Here is a 22684-nt window from a genome sequence, read left to right as displayed (position 1 = left end):
GTCTTCTGATTATTTTCCATTTCTATGTAGTCAATCAATGAATACAATGTGATAGATATTTGTCAGTGGTCTTTTAACATCTGAAGGTGAAGGGGCAGGATTTCATACATGAAAAGAAACTCTCTCTGCTATTTTCTATATTTTGATTAATATTTATTAAATTTATATATTTTTAAATATTGCTTTACTTAACACCATAAGATAAATTGAAAGATTTTATTTCTGAACTTTTAGCTAAAAGTAGAAACCTCAATTTCACTTGTTCTTTGAATCATGCACAATAATTCATAAGTTTAACAAATTAAATCCTTTTAAAACATTTAATACAACTTACATACATAATTAATCAAACCCTCTTAGACAATTCAAATCATAATTACCCACTCAATATACCTGACTCTCTAAAATGTATTAAACACAAAAAGGCAGACTTAGAAACTGAACAAAAACATTTTCTTAGAACATCACTTTTGTAAGTCTAGGTCAGACACTGTTTAATAGATCAAATTTTATTACACATTTCAAAAATCTTAAAAAACAAAACTAGAATCTTTTGGGTTAAAAATGTGAAAACATACATCTACATGTCCTCTCTCCTGAAACACTACTAAAACCCAGAGTAAAAGGCACTTTTTAAACAAAGAAATCCACCTAATCTCAGACTTCCAACCTCCAGAAATATGAGAAATCAATTTCAGTTGTTTATAAGCCACCTAGTCTATGGTATTTTGTTATAGCAGCCTACAAACTAAGACAACAGTCACAAGTATACTAAAGAGCACAGCAGCAGAATTTTGGAAGTTAAAAAGCCTGAAGTCAAGAAAGGTAGATACCAAGTCAGTAATAAGGAAAAAGCTAAGAATCAACCCAATTTACAACAGAGACTTTCCAAACGTTTCAGGAAGAGGCAGACCCGGGCACTTCTGGTAGAGGGGGCTTCATGGTGGAGGTGGAGGTAGAGGGCTAAAATAAGGAAGATTGTTTGAAAGGACATGTATATTTTTAAATCTCCTGCCCCCATGCTAATCCAGATAGGAAGTTTATTTTTGGAGAAAGAAAACAGAAGGTCTCTGGACTGGTGAATACTGGAAACAGTTGAGGGCTTAGTTATTATATCTACACAGGGGAAAATAATGAACCAGGCACACCAATATAAATGCAGAGATTCCCGATAGCCTTGCCCCACTGAGCTCTCAGAAGTCTGACAGCCACACCTTTACCCTCCAAACAAGTGATTAGAAGGTTCTTTCCTGGGAATCTGACCAGCCCAAGAGGAGCTGAGGATTCTAGGGAGGTTTTGTAAGAAGCAGCCTACACTAAAGCAGTAGTGCACAACTGGAAGCAATTTGTCCACCCCCAGGGGAAATGTAGCACTACCTGGACACATGTTTACGGCACAACAAGAGGGAGTGTTACTAGCATGTAGCAGGTAGAGGTCAGGGATGCTGCTATATGTCCTACAAGGCTCAGGACAGCCCCACCCCTTATGACAAAAAGACATCTAACCCAAATTGTAAGTAGTGCTGAGGTTGAGAAATCCTACCCTAGAGAGAAGTTCAAAGTTCACAAGTACTGACAATGCATCAAAGTTACCACTAAAGATTTTTGTTCCCCATTCTTAACTGTGAGAAGGGAACCAAGAATTATCAGACATCTGAGGAAGACATAACTTGGAAGATAAGAAAACAGCATGAAAACAAAAGAAACTGAGATGATGGAGTGAGAATAAAACTTCAAAAATATATTATTCATCTTGAAGAAATGAGAGAAAATACTGACTCTATAAAAATATAGAGAATACAATAAAACAGTTTTGGGAAACAAAATTCATTACGGTAAAAATTTTAAAATATCAGTGAAGGATTACAAGATAAAATTGCACACATCTCCCAGAAAGTAAGCAACAAGAAAAAGAAATGGAAACCAGAAAGAAAATAAAACAGAAGAGAATTAGTTCATGAAATGCAACACCCATATTATATATGCTCAAAAGAGAGAGAAGAGAAAGTAGAAGGAAGAAAATTATTTAAGAAATATTACAAGGAATTTTAGCAGAAAAAAAGAACGTGAGTTTCCAGATTGAAAGGTTATGCCAAATGCCCAGCTTACCGGTTTTAAACAGCAACTATGGAAGCTAGAATTTAGTGGGATGATGCCTTTAATTATAAAAGGAAAATTCTCTACCCAGCCAAAATATTAGCTAATTTTGATGGTATTTTTAAAGATATTTAAGACATAAAATGTATTTTAAAGTGTACATCGCCACAGACATATATACCAATGAAATAGAATGGGAAGGCCAGAAATAAAACCTCACGTACACAGTCAAATAATTTTTGACAAGGATGCCAAGATCATTCAACAAGGGACACTATTTTCAACAAGTGGCGTTGGGGAAAGTGTATAACTACATGAGGAAAAAAACGAAGTTGCACTCGTACCTTACATAACGTAAAAAATTAACTCACGGGCTTCCCTGGTGGCGCAGTGGTTGAGAGTCTGCCTGACGATGCAGGGGACACAGGTTCGTGCCCCGATCCAGGAAGATCCTACATGCCGCGGAGCGGCTGGGCCCGTGAGTCATGGCTGCTGAGCCTGCACGTCAGGAGCCTGTGCTCCACAACGGGAGAGGCCACAACAGTGAGAGGCCCACATACTGCAAAATAAATAAATAAATAAAGATAAATAAAAAACATGAATAAATAAGTAAAATATAGTAAATAACAATAAAAACATATCCATTATATAAATAAATAAAATTAAAAAAAACAACTTCAGACATTAGAAAGAAAGGAACCAAGAAAAAAGAAGCTTTGCATGAATATTATCAAAAAAGTTTTCACTATTTTGTTTTGAGTGTTAAGTGTGGAAAACTTCTAAAACTTTCTTATCAAAATTGAAAATGAGCATGGAACACTAGAAGTAGCTCTACTTAAATAAATTTTAAGAAATCTGTTTTATTCTCTAAAGCACAGTTTCACTTACTCATTTTTCTATTAAATGCTGTGGATAAGGATACATTGTTCTTTCTCCAAATAGTTGCTGGCAATTTCCAAAGACATAATGTCTTGTAGAGTGATGAACTAAGTATAGAGGTGGTAGAATATTGGGCTCTAAGTTTTTTCCTCAAGGACATTATTTTTTTAATGTCCACTCTCAGGTGAAATGGAAATTTTTAGAATATTTGATGGAATGGCTTAAATTCCACAGAAAAATCTATAAGTAACTGTTCCATTCAATTACTTTCATTAATAACAAAAAAAACTGACCACTAAAGTTTGGGCAGTGAAAGGTATAAAGATCCAAGAGTGAAGCAAGTCATTAAACTTGAGTAGAAAGGAAATGATATATCTGTTAATTTTAGCATCTTCTCTTAAATACTCCAGGATATTTTTCTGGTAACGATAGAACAAACACTGAGTAAGAGATCTTCTTCTTGTGATAAGAATTTCCATGGAGCCCGTTGGAGAATTTTCCCATACTAAGCATTAACAGGCTTTTCCAGAAAAGAAAACAAAAGAAAAAACAAAAAAAAAAATAGTTCAAGCAACTCGGAAATGTATGATAATGATGAATTGATTTTTTTTAATCCGTCACTATATCCATTTCTCTCTATTTCCACCCTAAAGCTAACTGTCATCACAGCTCGCCTGGACTACTGAAACCACCTTCTCCGATAGATTGCACGCTACAGCCCAACTGACCTTTTCACTATGCAACACCTCCCCACTCCAACTTCATCCTCAAAAAACTCTCAGTGGCTTTCCATCACTGTGAATGAAGACCAAAATTCTTAACTTAACCTGTCATTGCATTGTTTACCCCTGCCGCTGTTTCTCCAAGTTCATCTGACAGTTCCTCCCCACACTTTACGTCCTCCGGCCAAACTGGCCTTTTTGTAGTCCTTCCAAATTCTCTTGGCTCTCTCCCAGCACCAATGCCAAGTGGTCGTGAAACGGTCACATTGGATCAGATGTGCTGTGTATGACTGGTGGAGATGAGAAAAGGAGGAGAGGAGCTGAATCTTAATGATCATAATGAATAGCAAGAGCCATCACTGTAGATTGAGAGAAATCAGCTATTGTGAGCTGAACGGGGAATTCTAAAGGTAACCACTAGACGATGTTAGATTTAAGAAATGTATGGCAGCTGGCCACAGCAGCCTCATGTGACTGCGGCAGTCCCAAGCGTCTTCCAAACCACCAGGCTCCTGGTGGGCCCCCAAGAACCCAGGCCCCCAGCATATCCCAGCACCTGCCAGCTGCCATGTCCCAAGGTGGTTCCTGTGGAACCAGGATCCCCGTCCACCCCATCCCTGACCAACATTCAAGACTCTGGCCCCCAGTCATCTCCCACAAACCCAAGCTCCCAGCCCACTCTGCTGCTGAATGCTTCCATGGCACCAGACTCCTGGCAGGCTCCCCCAAACCCAGGCTATGCGAATCCCATGAATCCCAATTCTGGCTAGCTCCTGCAGACCAAGCCATCTCCTGTGGTCTCAGGCTTTCAGTAAGCCTTCAAGAACTCAAGCTCCAGGTGGGCGACTATGAACCCAGGCTCCTGGCCAGAGTAACTACTGCAGGAAACCAAAAGAGAGCAGCAATAGCTATACTCATACCAGAAGGAAAAAAGGTCTTTAAGTCAGAAACTGTAACAAGAGACAAATAACATCATTATATAATGGTAAAGGGGTCCATTCATCCGGAGGATATAACAGTAGTCAATACATATGCACCCAACATCAGAGCACCTAAATATATTAAGTCAATACTAACAGATCTAAAGAGATAAATAGACAAAATACAATAATAGTAGGGAACTTTAATGCCCCACTTTCAACAAAAACCTCACAAAAAGAAAAGCCCAGGCACAGATGGTTTCACTGATGAATTCCACCAAACATTTAAGGAAGAATTAATGCCAATCCTTCTCAAACTCTTCCAAAGAGGGAACACTCCCAAGCTCATTTTATGAGGTCAGAATTACCCTATTACCAAAGCCAGATAAGGCACTATAAGAAAAGAAACTACAGGCCAATAACTCTGATGAACATAGATCTCAACACAATACTAGCAAACTGAATTCAACAGCACATTAGAAGGATCACATACCATGGTCAAGTGAGATTTATCCTTGGGATGCAAGGATGGTTCAACATATGCAAATCAATAAATGCAGTAAGCCACATTAATAGAATGATTAAAATCATATGATCATATCAAAAGATGCAGAAAAAGCGTCTAAGTTCAACATCCTTTCATGATTAAAAACTCTCAACAAATTGTGTATAAAGAAAATATACCTCAAGATAATAGAGACCATATACGGCAAACCCACAACTAACATCATACTCAATGATGAAAGGTTAAAAGCTTTTCTGCTAAGATAAAGAACAAACAAGACCAGTACCCACTCACCACTCCTATTCAACATAGTACTGGAAGTCTTAGCCAGAGCAATCAGGCAAGAGAAAAAAAAGGGCATTCAAATTGGAAAGGAAGAAGTAAGATTGTCTCTGTTTGCAGATGATACGATCTTGTAAAATTTTAAAGACTTCACCAAAAAATTGTTGGAACTAATAAATTTAGTAAAGTTGCAGGACAAAAAAAAATCAACATATGAAAATCAATAAAATTTGTATATACTAAAAATTATTTGAAAAAGAAATAAAGAAAACAATCAAAAATAATAAAATGCTTAAGAATAAATTTAACTAAGGAGGTAAAAATCTGTACACTGAAAACTACTAGACATTGATGAAAGTAATTGAAGAAGACGCAAATAAATGGAAAGATATCTCATATTAATGGATCAGAAGAATTAATATTGTTAAAATGACCACAATACCCAAAGTGATCTATAGATTCAATGTAATCTCTATCATGATTCTAGTGGAATTTCCACAGAAATAGAAAAACAATCATAAATTTGTATGGAAACACAAAACAAACCCTGAATAGTCAAAGCAGTGCTAAGAAATAAGAACCAAGTTGGAGTCATCACACTTCCTGATTTCAAACTTTTATTACAAGAATACAGTAATCAAAATCATGGTATTGGCATAAAACAGACACATAAACCAGTAGAACAAAATGAAGAAGCCAGAAATAAACCTACTCACATACAGTCAAATAATATTTGGCAAGTTAGCCAAGAATGCTCAGTGGGGAAAGAATAGTCTCTTCAAATAATGGTATTGGGATAAACATTTTAAAAAATAAACACACACACAAAAAATATTGGTACTGGAAAAACTGGATATTCACAGGCAAAATAATTAAACTGGGCCCCTATCTTACAATACTTACAGAAATTAACTCAAGATGGATTAAAAAGTTAAATGTAAGACCTGAAAATAAAAATACTACAAGAAAACATAGCAGAAAAGCTCCTTGATATTTGTCTTGGCAATGATTTTTTTGGATATGACACCAAAAGTGCAAGCAACAAAAGCAAAAATTAGTAAGTAGGACTACATTAAACTGAAAAGTTTCTGTACAGCAAAAGAAATAATCAAATAGAAAAGGCATCCTGCCAAATGGGAGAAAATATTTGCAAACCATGTATCTGATATGGAGCTAATATCCAAAATATATTAGGAACTCACATTTCAATAGTAGAAAAACAAACAATCCAATATAGAAATGGCCAGAGGACTTGAATAGCCATAATTCAAATGAAGACATACACATGGCCAATAGGTACATGAAAAAAGTTATTCAACAACACTAATCACCAGAGAAATGGAAATCAAACAGCAATCAGATATCACCACATCTGGTTAAAATGGCTATTATCAAAAGACAAGAGGTAACAAGTGTTGAGGATGTGAAGAAGAGGGGACCCTTGTGCACTGTTAGTGGGAGTGTAAATCTATATAGCCACTCTGGAAAATATTATGGAGTTTCCACAAATAGTTAAAAAGATAACTACCATACGATCCAGCAATCTTATTCTGGGTACGTATCTGACGGAAATGAAATCACTATCTCAGATAGCTATCCGCATCCCCTTGTTCATTACAGCATTATTCACAATTTCCAAGACATGAAAACAATGTTAAGTGTCCATCTACAGATGAATGGATAAAGAAGATGTGGTATGTACAATACCTATCTCTCTCTCTCTCTCTCTCTCTCTCTCTATATATATATATATATATATATATAGAGAGAGAGAGAGAGAGAGAGAGAGAGAGAGAGAGAGAGACATAGATATAATGGAATATCATTCCATTATTATCCCATAAAAAAGAAGGAAATCCTGCCATTTGCAACAACATAGATAGATTTAAGGGCATAATGCTAAGGGATGTAAGTCAGACAAAGAGAGACAAATACTGCATGATCTCACTTATACATGGAATCTAAAAACGCCAAACTCATAAAAATAGAAAGTAGAATGGCGGTTGCTAGGGCTGGGGTTTGGGGAAATGAGGAGATGCTGGCTGAAGGACAGAAACTTCCAGCTATAAGATTAATCCATTCTGAGGCTCTAAGGTACAGTGTGTGGACTATAATTAACAATAATGCATTATATACTTGAAAGTTGCTAAGAGAGTAGATCTTAAATATCACTACACACTCACACACATACAAAAAGGTAATTGTGTAAGGAGATGGAGGTTTAACTAACCGTATTGTTGTTATCATTTCACAATATATATATATGTGTATGTGTGTGCATCAAATCATACATTGTCATATGACATATAACTCATACGTTACATGTCCATAATATCTCAATAAACCTGAGGAAAAAAATATATCCTCCCTGGCATCACCTGTCATGGCTTATAGTTTAAAAGTCAGAATGGAATCTAAAGCACATTGATTCACTCTGCCCCATGCGCCCTAACTCAACATGAGCATAGCAGGATCACTGTCAGAAAATAAGAAAATATGTCATAAAGTCCCCGTAGGGCAAATACAACAAGGGATGGGGTGAAATCGTTCAGAGTGAAATTCGAGCTGCTGAAATATTACTGCATTTCCCAGAAGGGATACTTGGCAAATTTCACAGCAGATGCTGTGGTGTCTGTGGATCTAACCAAGAGTTCAAAATGTTCAACACAGACCCAGCCCTGGAAGTCACTCTTCCTGCCAAAAGGAATGAACTCCTGGGACTCCTTTCATCAAGACAGGAGGAGAGCAGAGAGCTCCAGAGCAGAAAGCAGTTGGAGAGGAGGCCAAGGTATGTTTCTAAGCACTTGCTTATCAACTGAGATTTTTGATGTAAAAGGTCATTAGATCAATTTTGTAAGTACAAGCCATATTTCTTAATGAAATAGATGAGACAAGAACAGAAAAATTAGTGAGTGTGTTGTGCATCACAATGATGAAAATACTTTCTCATGAACTCACTTTTGTTTCATTAATGTCTGTATATATATTTGTGTAACGGATCACAATGTAAAAGGTGTTTCTTAGTGTGAATCACAATGAAAACTGTTGGAAAAATACTGTTCTGGCAAACAAAGAGAGAACAAAGGCCATAAGTAATTATTAGCACACATTTTAGAAAATGCTTCCTTACAAAAACCTCTTATAGGGACTTCCCTGGTGGCGCAGTGGTTAAGAATCCTCCTGCCAATGCAGGGGATGCAGGTTTGATCTCTGGTCCGGGAAGATCCCACATGCCACTGAGCAACTAAGCCCGTGCGCCACGACTACTGAGCCTGAGCTCTAGAGTACGCGAGCCACAACTACTGAGCCCGCATGCAATAACTACTGAAGCCTGCGCGCCTAGAGCCTGTGCTCCACAGCAAGAGAAGACACCGCCATAAGGAGCCCGCACACTGCAACGAAGAATAGCCCCCGCTCACTGCAACTAGAGAAAGCCCCCGTGCAGCAACGAAGATCCAATGCAGCCAAAAATAAATAAATAAATTTATTTTTTAAAAAACTCATGTAAAGACGAAGTATTTAAAGTAAACTTGAGAGCCTGAGTCCTGGTCAAACTTTTATTTACTATGTTAATAAAAAAGCACCTAAATTTTTAATATAGGGTCTAAGAGCTGGTGTTACAACTATATCATTGCGGCTGGGGCAAGAGCAAAATCATCTCTGGGACCACTGTGCTGTATTTCTCCAGAAAAATGAGAATGGTAAAGTGTGGGAAAGCTGAGATAAAGGAGGTGGGTAAAATGCACATGGAACTCAGTGCATAACCACTGTAATTTGAAGAGTGACTACAAGAAGGGAAATGAGCGCATGGACTCAGATTACAAATGCATCAACGTAGGACAACGCAAAGATCTTTGAGGATTACTGTTTCATTAGTTAACATCATATATTTGTAATGGTGAGTATGTACTCAAAATATAAGTAGCTTGAAATTGGCTTTACCAATCTTAAGATTTGACCGCAAGTGTCTCACATATGCAGATTTAACTTTTTAAACCCAGAACTTGGACAGCATCATTAAAATATGTATACCTAATATTGAAGAGTATACATTAAATATGCTTCCACAGTAATGGCTGAATTACTACTGTCCCATTCATCATGATTGAAAGCTTCCTACCTATTTCTTTGTGTCTTATACACATAAACTTTTTAGTGAAATATGAAAGAAAGCATTTTTAAACAGAAAAAAAAAGCAAAAGTGAGAAAGAAGACAGAAAGAGAGAGAGAAAGAGAGAAAGAAAGAAAGAGAGAGAGAAAGAAAGAAAGAAAGAAAGAAAGAAAGAAAGAAAGAGAAAGAAAGAGAAAGAAAGGAAGGAAGAAAGAAAGAAAGAAAGGAAGGGAGAAGAAAAGAAGAAAGAAATGGAAGGAAGGAAGGGTGGGAGGGAGGAAAATAGAAAGAAAGAAAGAAATAAGAAACCTTAAGCAATTACATACTAGGAACTGATTATTTTTCCAGCTTCCCTGAAAGGGCTCTGATACAGGGAAGCAGCAACTTGGTTCAAAAATGGCACATGTTAGAAACTGTATGGAATATAGAACATGGAATTCAGAACATCCTGGTGGTGCAAGAAAAAAATAATCAAAAACAGACTAGAATAGGCTAAAAGCTGGGGTATTGGGTTTAACACTTCTTAGGAAAGGGAGCTTGGAATCACACTGCAATGGAAAAGCTGTGCTTAAATCAACTACATAAACACAGTTCTCACCCATTAGTGAGGATTCAAGCATCCTCCACTCGGCTTTTCTATCGTCTCCATAAGCTCCTCAGTTAAAAACATCCCTCCAAATATAGCCATAGTTCAAGAGCTAAAGTGAAGAGATCCATCCTGACTCTCGCAGTCAAAACCCAGATACACCATCAGAGTCGACAAACCAGGCACTGAGCCCAAGTTACAGAAACTCTGCCTAGCCAGGCATATTTGGGCATAGGTATGCTACCCAAGTCACACATGCAAGAAAACACAAGCAAATTTGGTTATCCACCAGAAAATTCAAGCCATAAGCCACAGAAAGTCAGGAAAATAGCTCAGAAAATTGAAGCCACAAGCCACAGAAAGTCAGGAAAATAAGTAATATGCCTGTCTGTTTTATCACCTTCATTGCAGATGTCACACACAATCATTCACACATCTTCAAAAGTGAAGTTTCGAAGTTTTAGAACTTTATGCAGTTCCCAAAACATCCCCTACTAAAGTTCTGCCTTTATGCTCCTTCTGATCATAATTTGAGTGAACTGGGTTATCACTTTGCAGAAAGGACTTGAATTCTCACAGAGAAGGCCCATAAAACACCTTGGGTTTTCATCTAAATTAGAACATCTGCATCTGCTGCCCTCTTTCTAGGCAAGAATTTTTCTTTTCACTGTGTTCTATAGTTTCAACCTATTTAAAAATCAAACTATTTTCTTATCTTCCTATTTTGCAACAGATTTTGTCTACATGAAGCCAAAAATGACTGAGATTCTGAGCCTCCGGCAAGATTTTACCAAAGTTTCATCTGTAGATGACCTACACACACACACACTTCCTACTCAGGAGTGGGTCAGATTTCTACACGATTAGGAAATTCAATGAAAAAAAAAAAATGAGGACAACTTGCGATTTAGCTTCGTACAAAAAAAATTAAGCTGCCTTTTTCGACACTTGATTCTGTGGTGTCCTATAGATGAAAGTTTTATCTGACACTGATCGTATTCTTTGTATCTCACTGATAAAAGTGCTTCTTTCTTTTCAATTTTATGTCATTCCTTCCTCGATAAAGTTCACATTTCTAGAACTGCCTAGCTCAAAAACAATTTTTCGCTTTCTTATTATCATATTTCCTTAACAGAACCTCTTCCTATACTATCTACACCTGGAAAACTAATAATGAACTGGAAGTTTCTTGAGTAAAAGATTATTTTTATTTTTGTATAGCCTAAATAGCACCCAACCCCACATAGTAAACACTCAGAAAATAGTGGATGCAAGAATAAATTAATTGAAACTAACACTTTGGATTTGATCAAATATGACTTCATTTTCCTATAAACTCCTAAACACTCTGTAGGAAAATTTTCAGGTTTTTTTCTCTAAAATCCATTGGATCATCTCACATGGATTTAGGCTTACCCGACTCCCCATTATTCTGTCTCCCTTGTTTAGAAATGATGCTCATGATTATAGTAAACTTTCTATTATCTGTTCCAATGAAGCAATGCAAAGGTGTGAATATAACCAGAATACAAGTTCTGATTTTGAAAAGATTCACTTTTCTGAATTAGCCTCCCTTGGGCTAATATTAAAATGTGCTTGCATTAATTTGAAAAAGACTGTTAGATAAGTTTCAAAGAAGTGTGCTGGATTTTAGGAGAGAGGTCAATCCAGGATGAAAATTTACTGGTACTTCTCAAAGTGAGAGAAAAAATTCACATAACTACATATGGAATGTATAAATACCAAATATCACTTGCACGTTCACCTTCAAAAACTCACCCATTAATAGAGTCAGCAAGTTTGTATTTTTGCTGCAAGTTAGCTGTCGGTAAATGTTGAAACATTTTTGGACACGTATTTGCACTGGGGCTACGTGTCATGAACAGATTAGTGGTTCCTATCAGATGGTCCAGACTTCAAAAAGGCTTTGTTGCTTTACTCTCTGTTTCCCTGTGGCATCGCTGAGATAAATGGTCTACATGATTATTCAACGGTTAGAAGAATCCGCTTGTTCAATGAGGTTTGTAGATGAAGCAATGGAGCCAGTCTTTTACTAGACTTTCATGTACCATCTATTTCTCTTCATCAAAAGTTTATTTTATACTGTTATATGCAAATTTATAGCCTCCATTAAGCAGCTTTTATTTCAAAACCTTGGGTGAGAAATTTCAAAACATGCATAGTGGATATCTGCCTTTTTGATTGCACAAAAGTAGCAAGGAAAGTTATTGTTAATTTCATCTTGAAATTACCTTGAAATTATAAAAATGTCAATGGACATTGAAAAAGAAATACAATCAAACTTCATTATGCTGCTGGAAATGGGAAAGCACAATAGATGTCTGTATTTACAATTGAAATCAATAAAGTCCAGAAATTTTTCGGTGACCATGAGCAATTTAGTAGCTACCTAGAAAAACAGACCCAAAATACAGAGAAAGTACTCTAATTCCTAATTTCCTTTTATAGAAAACCACCACCAATAAGTTTTCATCAAAAATGTAACTTTATCTTAAAACTTTTTTAGCGAAAACCCACAGTGTGTAAGAACCTTTTGAGTTGCCACTTATTTTTACCAAATGCAACTGAAAATTATGACTTTGTTTTAAAGTTTTTATATCCTCTCAGAGACTGTATATAACCTGTGGATATTGTTATATACAGTCTATATAAAAATAAAAATAATCCATCATTCGAGAACCTTGACAAATAATTATCATTCAGAATGCAATACAAGTTAATATGCCACATTTTTTAAGGATTAAGTTAAGTAGTGTGCTTTTTGTTATCTGATGGCCCTGAGCTCTGGGCAGATTTTCTGTGATAAAAGAAAATATGGCTTCAATGCTCCTCTTCTTAATGAGTTAGTTAAGTAACTGATTAATTAATCCAGCTTTTGAAAGACCTTTGTGCTATTGTTTTTGTTTTGTGTTATTGGAGCTAAGATAAAAAGTTTGATTTCCCTTGAGCAAATCAGGTTTGTATCTGATACACGGACAGTACCTAAACAAAAGTAGGTACTTAGAGAATGCTGTTCCTCTTTGTAGAATTTCTACAAATTCTAGGAATATTGTTATAATTATCTCAGCTTGGGAAAAAAGAAAATGAGAGTCTACGCAAATATTCTGACTTTCAATAGCTTGTTTTCAGATTCTAATTTACCAAACATTTTCTCCCGTCACACAATGATACCACTGAGCCAATAATATTTAGACTTCACTTTTCTGAACCAGTGCAAAGAATAATAAGCTGGTGATAAATAATCAACTACTTTAATAGATCAATCTTAGGGGAGATGAAACAATGATGAGGAGATCTGCTTCTGACGAACAGGAGGAAACACTATCACAGGACAGAGCCCAGGAAGAAGAATAACCTTACTTGCCTGACATGTCCTTCCTGTTCAGACAACGGCCTGAGACCTGAGCCCTGTCATGATTCAAGAGGAGCCACATCCATCTCAAGAAAGCAGCCATAGGGGAGCTTCGGAGCCGCGGAGGAGAGCGCAGCAACAGGGGTGCGGAGGGCAAAGCGGCGAGATTCCCGCACAGAGGATCAGGGCCGACCGGCACTCACCAGGCCGAGAGGCTTGTCTGCTCACCCGCCGGGGCGGGCGGGGCTGCGAGCTGAGGCTCGGGCTTCGGTCGGAGCGCAGGGAGAGGACTGGGGTTGGCGGCGTGAACACAGCCTGCAGGGAGTTAGTGCGCCACGGCTGGCCGGGAGGGAGTCCGGGAAAAACTCTGGACCTGCCGAAGAGGCAAGAGACCAGTGTTTCCTGGTGCGCGAGGAGAGGGGATTCAGAGCACTGCTTAAAGGAGCTCCAGAGACGGGCGCGAGCCGCGGCTAAAAGCGCGAACCCCAGAGACGGGCATGAGACGCTAAGGCTGCTGCTGCCGCCACCAAGAAGCCTGCGTGTGAGCACAGGTCACTGTCCACTCCTCCCCTCCCGGGAGCCTGTGCAGCCCACCACTGGCAGGGTCCCGGGATCCAGGGAAAACTTCCCCGGGAGAACGCACGGCGCGCCTCAGGCTGGTGCAACGTCACGCCGGCCTCTGCCGCCGCAGGCCCGCCCCTCACGCCGTGCCCTTCCCTTCCCCCGGCCTGAGTGAGCCAGAGCCCCCGAATCAGCGGCTCCTTTAACCCCGTCCTGTCTGAGCGAAGAACAGACGCCCTCCTCCGGCGACCTACACGCAAGGCGGGGCCAAATCCAAAGCTGAGCCCCGGGAGCTGTGCGAACAAAGAAGAGAAAGGGAAATCTCTCCCAGAAGCTTCGGGAGCAGCGGATTAAAGCTCCACAATCAACTTGATGTAACTGCATCTGTGGAATACATGAATAGACAACGAATCATCCCAAATTGAGGAGGCGGACTTTGAGCGCAAAAGTTATGATTTTTTCCCCTTTTCCTCTCTTTGTGAGTGTGTATGTGTATGCTTCTGTGTGAGATATTGTCTGTATAGCTTTGCTTTCAACATTTGTCCTAGGGTTCTATCCGTCCGTTTTTCTTTTTGTTTTTTTTTTTTTACTTAAAAAAATTTTTTTTCTTAATAATTATTTTTTTATTTTAATAATTTTATTTTACCTTACTTTATTTTATTTTCTTTTATCCTCTTTCTTTCTTTCTTTCTACTTTTTCTCCCTTTTATTCTGAGCCGTATGGATGAAAGGCTCTTGGTACTCCAGCCAGGAGTCAGTGCTGTGCCTCTGAGGTGGGAGAGCCAACTTCAGGACACTGGTCCACAAGAGACCTCCCAGCTCCACATAATATCAAATGGCGAACATCTCCCAGAGATCTCCATCTCAACACCAACACCCAGCTTCACTCAACGACCAGCAAGTTACAGTGCTGGACACCCTATGCCAAACAACTAGCAAGACAGGAACACAACCACACCCATTAGCAGAGAGGCTGCCTAAAATCATAATAAGGCCACAGACACCCCAAAACACACCACCAGATGTGGACCTGCCCACGAGAAAGACAAGATCCAGCCTCATCCACCAGAACATGGGCACTAGTCCCCTCCACCAGGAAGCCTACACAACCCACCGAACCAACTTTATACACTGGGGACAGACACCAAAAACAATGGGAACTACGAACCTGCAGCCTGCAAAAACGAGACCCCAAACACAGTAATATAAGCAAAATGAGAAGACAGAAAAACACACACCAGATGAAGGAGCAAGATAAAAACCCACCAGACCTAACAAATGAAGAGGAAATAGGCAGTCTACCTGAAAAAGGATTCAAAATAATGATAATAAAGATGATCCAAAATCTTGGAAATAGAATAGACAAAATGCAAGAAACATTTAACGAGGACCTAGAAGAACTAAAGATGAAACAAGCAACAATGAACAACACAATAAATGAAATTAAACATACTCTATAAGGGATCAATAGCAGAATAACTGAGGCAGAAGAACGGATAAGTGACCTGGAAGATAAAATAGTGGAAATAACTACTGCAGAGCAGAATAAGAAAAAAGAATGAAAAGAACTGAGGACAGTCTCAGAGACCTCTGGGACAACATTAAATGCACCAACATTCGAATTATAGGGGTCCAGAAGAAGGAGAGAAAAAGAAAGGGACTGAGAAAATATTTGAAGAGATTATAGTTGAAAACTTCCCTAATATGGGAAAGGAAATACTTAATCAAGTCCAGGAACCACAGAGAGTCCCATACAGGATAAATCCAAGAAGAAACACACCAAGACACATATTAATCAAACTGTCAAAAATTAAATACAAAGAAAGCATATTAAAAGCAGCAAGGGAAAAACAACAAATAACACCCAAGGGAATCCCCATAAGGTTAACAGCTAATCTTTCAGCAGAAACTCTGCAAGCCAGAAGGGACTGGCAGGACATATTTAAAGTGATGAAGGAGAAAAACCTACAACCAAGATTACTATACCCAGCAAGGATCTCATTCAGATTTGATGGAGAAATTAAAACCTTTAGAGACAAGCAAAAGCTGAGAGAGTTCAGCACCACGAAACAAGCTTTGTAACAAATGCTAAAGGATCTTCTCTAGGCAAGAAACACAAGAGAAGGAAAAGACCTATAATAACAAACCCAAAGCAATTAAGAAAATGGGAATAGGAACATACATATCGATAATAACCTTAAATGTAAATGGATTAAATGCTCCCACCAAAAGATAGAGACTGGCTGAATGGATACCAAAACAACACCCATATATATGCTGTCTACAGGAGACCCACTTCAGACCTAGAGACACATACAGACTGAAAATGAGGGAATGGAAAAAGATATTCCATGCAAATGGAAACCAAAAGAAAGCTGGAGTAGCAATTCTCATATCAGACAAAATAGACTTAAAAATAAAGACTATTCGGGGCATCCGTGGTAGTGCAGTGGTTGAGAGTCCGCCTGCCGACGCAGGGGACGTGGGTTCGTGCCCCGGTCTGGGAAGATCCCACATGCTCTGGAGCGGCTGGGCCCGTGAGCCATGGCCGCTGAGCCTGCGGGTCCGGAGCCTGTGCTCTGCAATGGGAGAGGCCACAACAGTGAGAGGCCCACATACCGGAAAAAAAAAAAAAAAATCTTCCAGCAAACAAAGCCCTGGACCAGATGGCTTCACAGGCGAATTCTATCAAACCTTTAGAGAAGAGCTAACACCTCTCCTCCTCAAACTCTTCCAAATTATAGCAGAGGGAGGAACACTCCCAAACTCATTCTACGAGACCACCATCACCCTGATACAAAAACAAGACAAAGATGTCACAAAGAAAGAAAACTACAGGCCAATATCACTGATGAACATAGATGCAAAAATCCTCAAGAAAATACTAGCAAACAGAATCCAACAGCACATTAAACACATAATACACCATGATCAAGTGGGGTTTATTCCAGGAATGCAAGGATTCTTCAATATTCTGAAATCAATCAACGTGATACACCATATTAACAAATTAAAGGAGAAAAACCATATGATCATCTCAATAGATGCAGAGAAAGCTTTCGACAAAATTCAACACCCATTTATGATAAAAACCCTCCAGAAAGTAGGCATAGAGGGAACTTTCCTCAACATAATAAAGGCCATATATGACAAACCCACAGCCAACGTTGTCCTCAAAGGTGAAAAACTGAAAGCATTTCCACTAAGATCAGGAACAAGACAAGGTTGCCCACTCTCACCACTCTTATTCAACATAGTTTTGGAAGTTTCAGCCACAGCAATCAGAGAAGGAAAGGAAGTTAAAGGAATCCAAATTGGAAAAGAAGTAAAGCTGTCACTGTTTGTAGATGACATGATACTCTACATAGAGAATCCTAAAGATGCTACCAGAAAACTACTAGAGCTAATCAATGAATTTGGTAAAGTAGCAGGATACAAAATTAATGCACAGAAATCTCTGCCATTCCTATACACTAATGATGAAAAATCTGAAAGTGAAATGAAGAAAACACTCCCATTTACCACTGCAACAAAAAGAATAAAATATCTAGGAATAAAGCTACCTAGGGAGACAAAAGACCTGTATGAAGAAAATTATAAGACACTGATGAAAGAAATTAAAGATGATACAAATAGATGGAGAGATATACCATGTTCTTGGATTGGAAGAATCAACATTGTGAAAATGACTCTACTACCCAAAGCAATCTAGAGATTCACTGCAATCCCTATCAAACTACCACTGGCATTTTTCACAGAACTAGAACAAAAAATTTCACAATTTGTATGGAAACACAAAAGACCCCGAATAGCCAAAGCAATCATGAGAACGAAAAACGGAGCTGGAGGAATCAGGCTCCCTGACTTCAGACTATACTACAAAGGTACAGGATAGAAAACCCAGAGATAAACCCACGCACATATGGTCACCTTACCTTTGATAAAGGAGGCAAGGATGTACAGTGGAGAAAGGACAGCCTCTTCAATAAGTGGTGCTGGGAAAACTGGACAGGTACAGGTAAAAGTATGAGATTAGATCACTCCCTAACACCATACACAAAAATAAGCTCAAAATGGATTAAAGACCTAAATGTAAGGCCAGAAGCTATCAAACTCTTAGAGGAAAACATAGACAGAACACTCTATGACATAAATCACAGCAAGATCCTTTTTGACCCACCTCCTAGAGAAATGGAAATAAAAACAAAAATAAACAAATGGGACCTAATGAAACTTCAAAGCTTTGGCACAGCAAAGGAAACCATAAACAAGACCAAAAGACAACCCTCAGAATGGGAGAAAATATTTGCAAATGAAGCAACTGACAAAGGGTTAATCTCCAAAATTTACAAGCAGCTCATGCAGCTCAATAACAAAAAGACAAACAACCCAATCAAAAAATGGGCAGAAGACCTAAATAGACATTTCTCCAAAGAAGATATACAGACTGCCAACAAACACATGAAAGCATGCTCAACATCATTAATCATTAGAGAAATGCAAATCAAAACTACAATGAGATATCATCTCACACCAGTCAGAATGGCCATCATCAAAAAATCTAGAAACAGTAACTGCTGGAGAGGGTGTGGAGAAAAGGGAACACTCTTGCACTGCTGGTGGGAATGTGAATTGGTACAGCCACTATGGAGAACAGTATGGAGGTTCCTTAAAAACCTACAAATAGAACTACCATATGACCCAGCAATCCCACTACTGGGCATATACCCTGAGAAAGCCATAATTCAAAAAGAGTCATGTACCAAAATGTTCATTGCAGCTCTATTTACAATAGCCCGGAGATGGAAACCACCTAAGTGTCCATCATCGGATGAATGGATAAAGAAGATGTGGCACATATATACAATGGAATATTACTCAGCCATAAAAAGAAACAAAATTGAGCTATTTGTAATGAGGTGGATAGACCTAGAGTCTGTCATACAGAGTGAAGTAAGTCAGAAAGAGAAAGACAAATACCGTATGCTAACACATATATATGGAATTTAAGGGGAAAAAAATGTCATGAAGAACCTAGGGGTAAGACAGGAATAAAGACACAGACCTACTAGAGAATGGACTTGAGGATATGGGGAGGGGGAAGGGTAAGCTGTGACAAAGTGAGAGAGTGGCATGGACATATATACACTACCAAACATAAAATAGTTAGCTAGTGGGAAGCAGCCACATAGCACAGGGAGATCAGCTCGGTGCTTTGTGACCGCCTGGAGGGGTGGGATAGGGAGGGTGGGAGGGGGGGGAGACGCAAGAGGGTAGAGATATGGGAACATATGTATATGTATAACTGATTCACTTTGTTATAAAGCAGAAACTAACACACCATTCTAAAGCAATTATACTCCAATAAAGATGTAAAAAAAAAAAAGAAAGCCGCCATAAACTGTGGGAGTGTATTGTCTTGAGGCAGGACAGGAAGATATTGGTTGATACCACTTATTTCTTTCTCCTTTCTACCCTATAATTTGGTTCTTAACCCACCTTTAAAAATATGTATATATAGTAATCAGAAAGCTCATTTTGACATGTACCTGTAGGTGATTTTGGAGAAAAGTAAAATAAACCACTTTCTCCTTCTTTAGTTATCTAGTTCACTGAGAAGCCATCTAGAGCAACCTTCTAGGGAAATGAATATCTTAAATGAGAAATCAAGTCAAATCCAGTATTATTACTAAGAAAACAACTCAAAGTGGGTGTCTCACTTGCAGATTCATGAAGAATTAAATGACTTAATTCACATAGAGTACTTAGAGAAATAAGTGCCTAATAAATGTGTGCAGTTAGTATTAATAATACTGATTAACATTTCTGTCACATATTACAGGATACCCTCAGTCTTATCAGCTCATTCAGTCTTTACAGTAACCTTAAGAGATAACTAATACTTTTTACATTTTACGGGTTAAAAAAACGTCTTATCAAGTTAAGTAACATAAATTCCACCATCTCACTCCCCACCACACACTTTAAATTGTTTCACCTTTCGTCTTTAGGATAAAGTTCTTTAGCATGGTGCAAAAGGCATTTCATGATCTGACCCCTTGATTTCCCCAGGGTGACTCCTGCTGTGGTCCTACACAGACCCTTCACCAAGCCACATCCCTTTCCTCCAATATATCAGCTCCATTCATTTGCATAGGAATGAAACACCTTCCCTCTAGACTAACTCCTGTCCACCTGGCCAACTTCTACTCATTTATCAAGACTCAGCTCAAGCACTGTGTCTCCTAAAAGGAGCCATCCTTGATTGTTCGTTCCCCACCTTCTCTAGTGACAGGTTGCTTCCTTCTGTGCTCATCTTTTCACAAATTTATCACATGACTTTAAGCCTGGTCTGCCCCCTAATGCCCCGTTTAGATGCTGAGGGAGCACGCATATCTAGTTCTTATTTATATCTATATTCCCAGCATTTTGAACACTATCTGACACAAGATAGGTGCTCTCTCTACGGTGGTAGAATGAAAGGGGAAAAAAAAAGAATGAGTAAATGAAAGAATGTGCACAAGTCATAAGCAGTAGACCGACACTTAAACCCGAGATTTCCGAATCTAAGTTCTTTAGCAAACAGACATTTGTAGAGTATCCCTACTATTTTCTAAGTTTGCCACTAAACACTATAGAGAGTTGAAAAGGGCATGATTCACACCCTGAAAAGCAAATATACACATGCTATCTTGCCTTAAGAAGGCCAATTATTATAAAGCTATTAGACATCTCATTTGAAATATTATCTTCCTGGATCTATGAAATTGCTCAGAGTTCCCTGCACACAAGAAGAGGAGACAAAGGAGCTGGGCTTTGTCTTTCTGTCTTAGACGTCAAGCTGCACACCTGATGGTGACATCCTGAACTTTCCTTCACCTTAGCAAAACCATTAGATGGGAAAAGATACACAAAAGAAAACTGCAGTTTTTACAGAATACATAATTAACCATAATTATTTCCAAGCTCCTTTGATTCTGTAGAACTTGACTGGGCAGGCAAAGGTTCTGAGATGATCCTGGTTGTAAATTTTAAAAAGGGCCATTCAGATGATCATCATATAATAGAACAGTGTAAAGTCACAGAAATTGATTGTGATTTCCAGCCATGTTCTTTATGTGGTCAGTCTAATCCAGCAACTGTTTATACATTTTTTGCATAGTGAAAAATATATTTTATTTGAAGTCATTTATGAATTAACATAAACTATTGGAACTAAAAGCTATTGAAAGAGAGCAAAACTGAACACACAATTTTTCTTCTTGCTGAGGGTCAGTTTCAAAATCACGATTAATTCTGACAGAAGCTCCACTCTGAGATTTGAAGCGTGATTGAGTTAGATGGGATCTTTTATGTCAAGGAGTGCAATATTTGCATATTCATAGGGAACATGCCTCCTCGGAGTAATGAGAGAGATACCATCAGGCCTGTCAGCTGAAAAATGCCTCCTCAAAGGCTGGCATGACTGTGCCTTCCCCCAGGTCTGAAACACTCACCACTACAGTTTACCTTTCAAACGCAGGGACAGGCCCTTTGGAAGATGGTTTCAAATGCACTTGGGTTAATTGAAGAGAACTCTCTGGTGTTCTCTTATACAAAAGGGAATAAAAAGTTTGGAGAAATATAAGAAAGGGTTCAGTAAGAAAGATAACAAAAAGGGAAAGCAATTTCAATTTTATTTAAGATCTGCCCTGCCACTAAAAAAAATGCCACCTTTCTCAATCTTCTATTTTAAGTGCCTCTAGAAATGGAGAATAAATCTTCCATCATGAGCTTATTTTATATGAGTCTTTTTCTAGTTATAATAAAAGTTTTCTTCTACTCAGTCTATATGAGGGGTCCCCCACCCCCGGGCCACAGCCTGATAGGAACCGGGCCACACAGCAGGTGAACGGCGAGCAAGCAAAGCTTCACCTGCCGCTCCCCATTGCTCACATTATGGCCTGAACCATCCTTCCCCCACCTGTCAGTGGACAAATCTAAATTGTCTTCCAGGAAACTGGTCCCTGGTGCCAAAAAGGTTGGGGACAGCTGGTGTACACTACATCATAAGACTATTGCATTTTTCCACATGTTGCCATGAAAGTGCTTCAAGCTCATTTTAAGGATTTATATTAGTCCAGGAACCATGTCTAATTTTAATTACCATTAAGTGCCTGCTATGTACAAGGCACTGTCTGCTAGGAGCAGTGAAAAATATAAAGATCAACAATGGGAGGGAGAGATTAAGAGAAGGAAGAAGATGAAGAAAGAACATTCAGTGTGGGCTTGGGATGTGTATTAAGATAACGCTAAATTCGGTGGCTTTGAAATTGAAATGTATTTCTCACTTACAGAAGTCTAATGTGTGTGTTATTGGTCTGTCCTCCATGGGATGATTCAGTGATCCAGGCACTTTCCGTCTTTGGCTCCACCGTCCCCTAGTGCCAGACAGAAAAGAAAAGGTAGAGAAAGCAAACTCACTTCTCAGCTGCATTACATCAAAGGCAGCACACATCACTTCCACTTACCTTCCACTGGTAAGAGCTTATATATAAGCTTCATATAGTTGATTCTACTTTAGATGGAAGAGGGACTGAGAAATGGAATCCCAGCCTAGGTAGCTGCTTCCTGCTGATACTAGAAGCAGGAATCCTTGGTGAGACAGC

The 22684-nt window shown here is 38.6% G+C and overlaps 1 protein-coding gene across 1 annotated transcript in view; it reads left to right on the top strand.

Annotated features, from left to right (window-relative positions):
- The first annotated feature begins 4122 nt into the window (after positions 1–4122).
- IMPG1 (interphotoreceptor matrix proteoglycan 1) overlaps positions 4123–22684 on the top strand; it is a 150103-nt gene continuing 131541 nt past the window's right edge. The window contains exons 1-2 of the mRNA XM_089922283.1: positions 4123–4569; positions 7998–8193. Of these exons, the coding sequence (XP_089778409.1) occupies positions 4123–4569; positions 7998–8193 (643 nt within the window). The remainder of the gene's footprint in view (positions 4570–7997; positions 8194–22684) is intronic.

The sequence above is a fragment of the Delphinapterus leucas genome, chromosome 12 (assembly GCF_059928025.1).
Source record: "Delphinapterus leucas isolate spDelLeu-1000000601 "Yukka" chromosome 12, BTC_Dleu_Yukka2, whole genome shotgun sequence".
Lineage (NCBI taxonomy): Eukaryota > Metazoa > Chordata > Mammalia > Artiodactyla > Monodontidae > Delphinapterus > Delphinapterus leucas.
The sequence above is the reverse complement of the archived record's forward strand: the minus strand, read 5'-3'. Positions and strand labels throughout refer to the sequence as shown.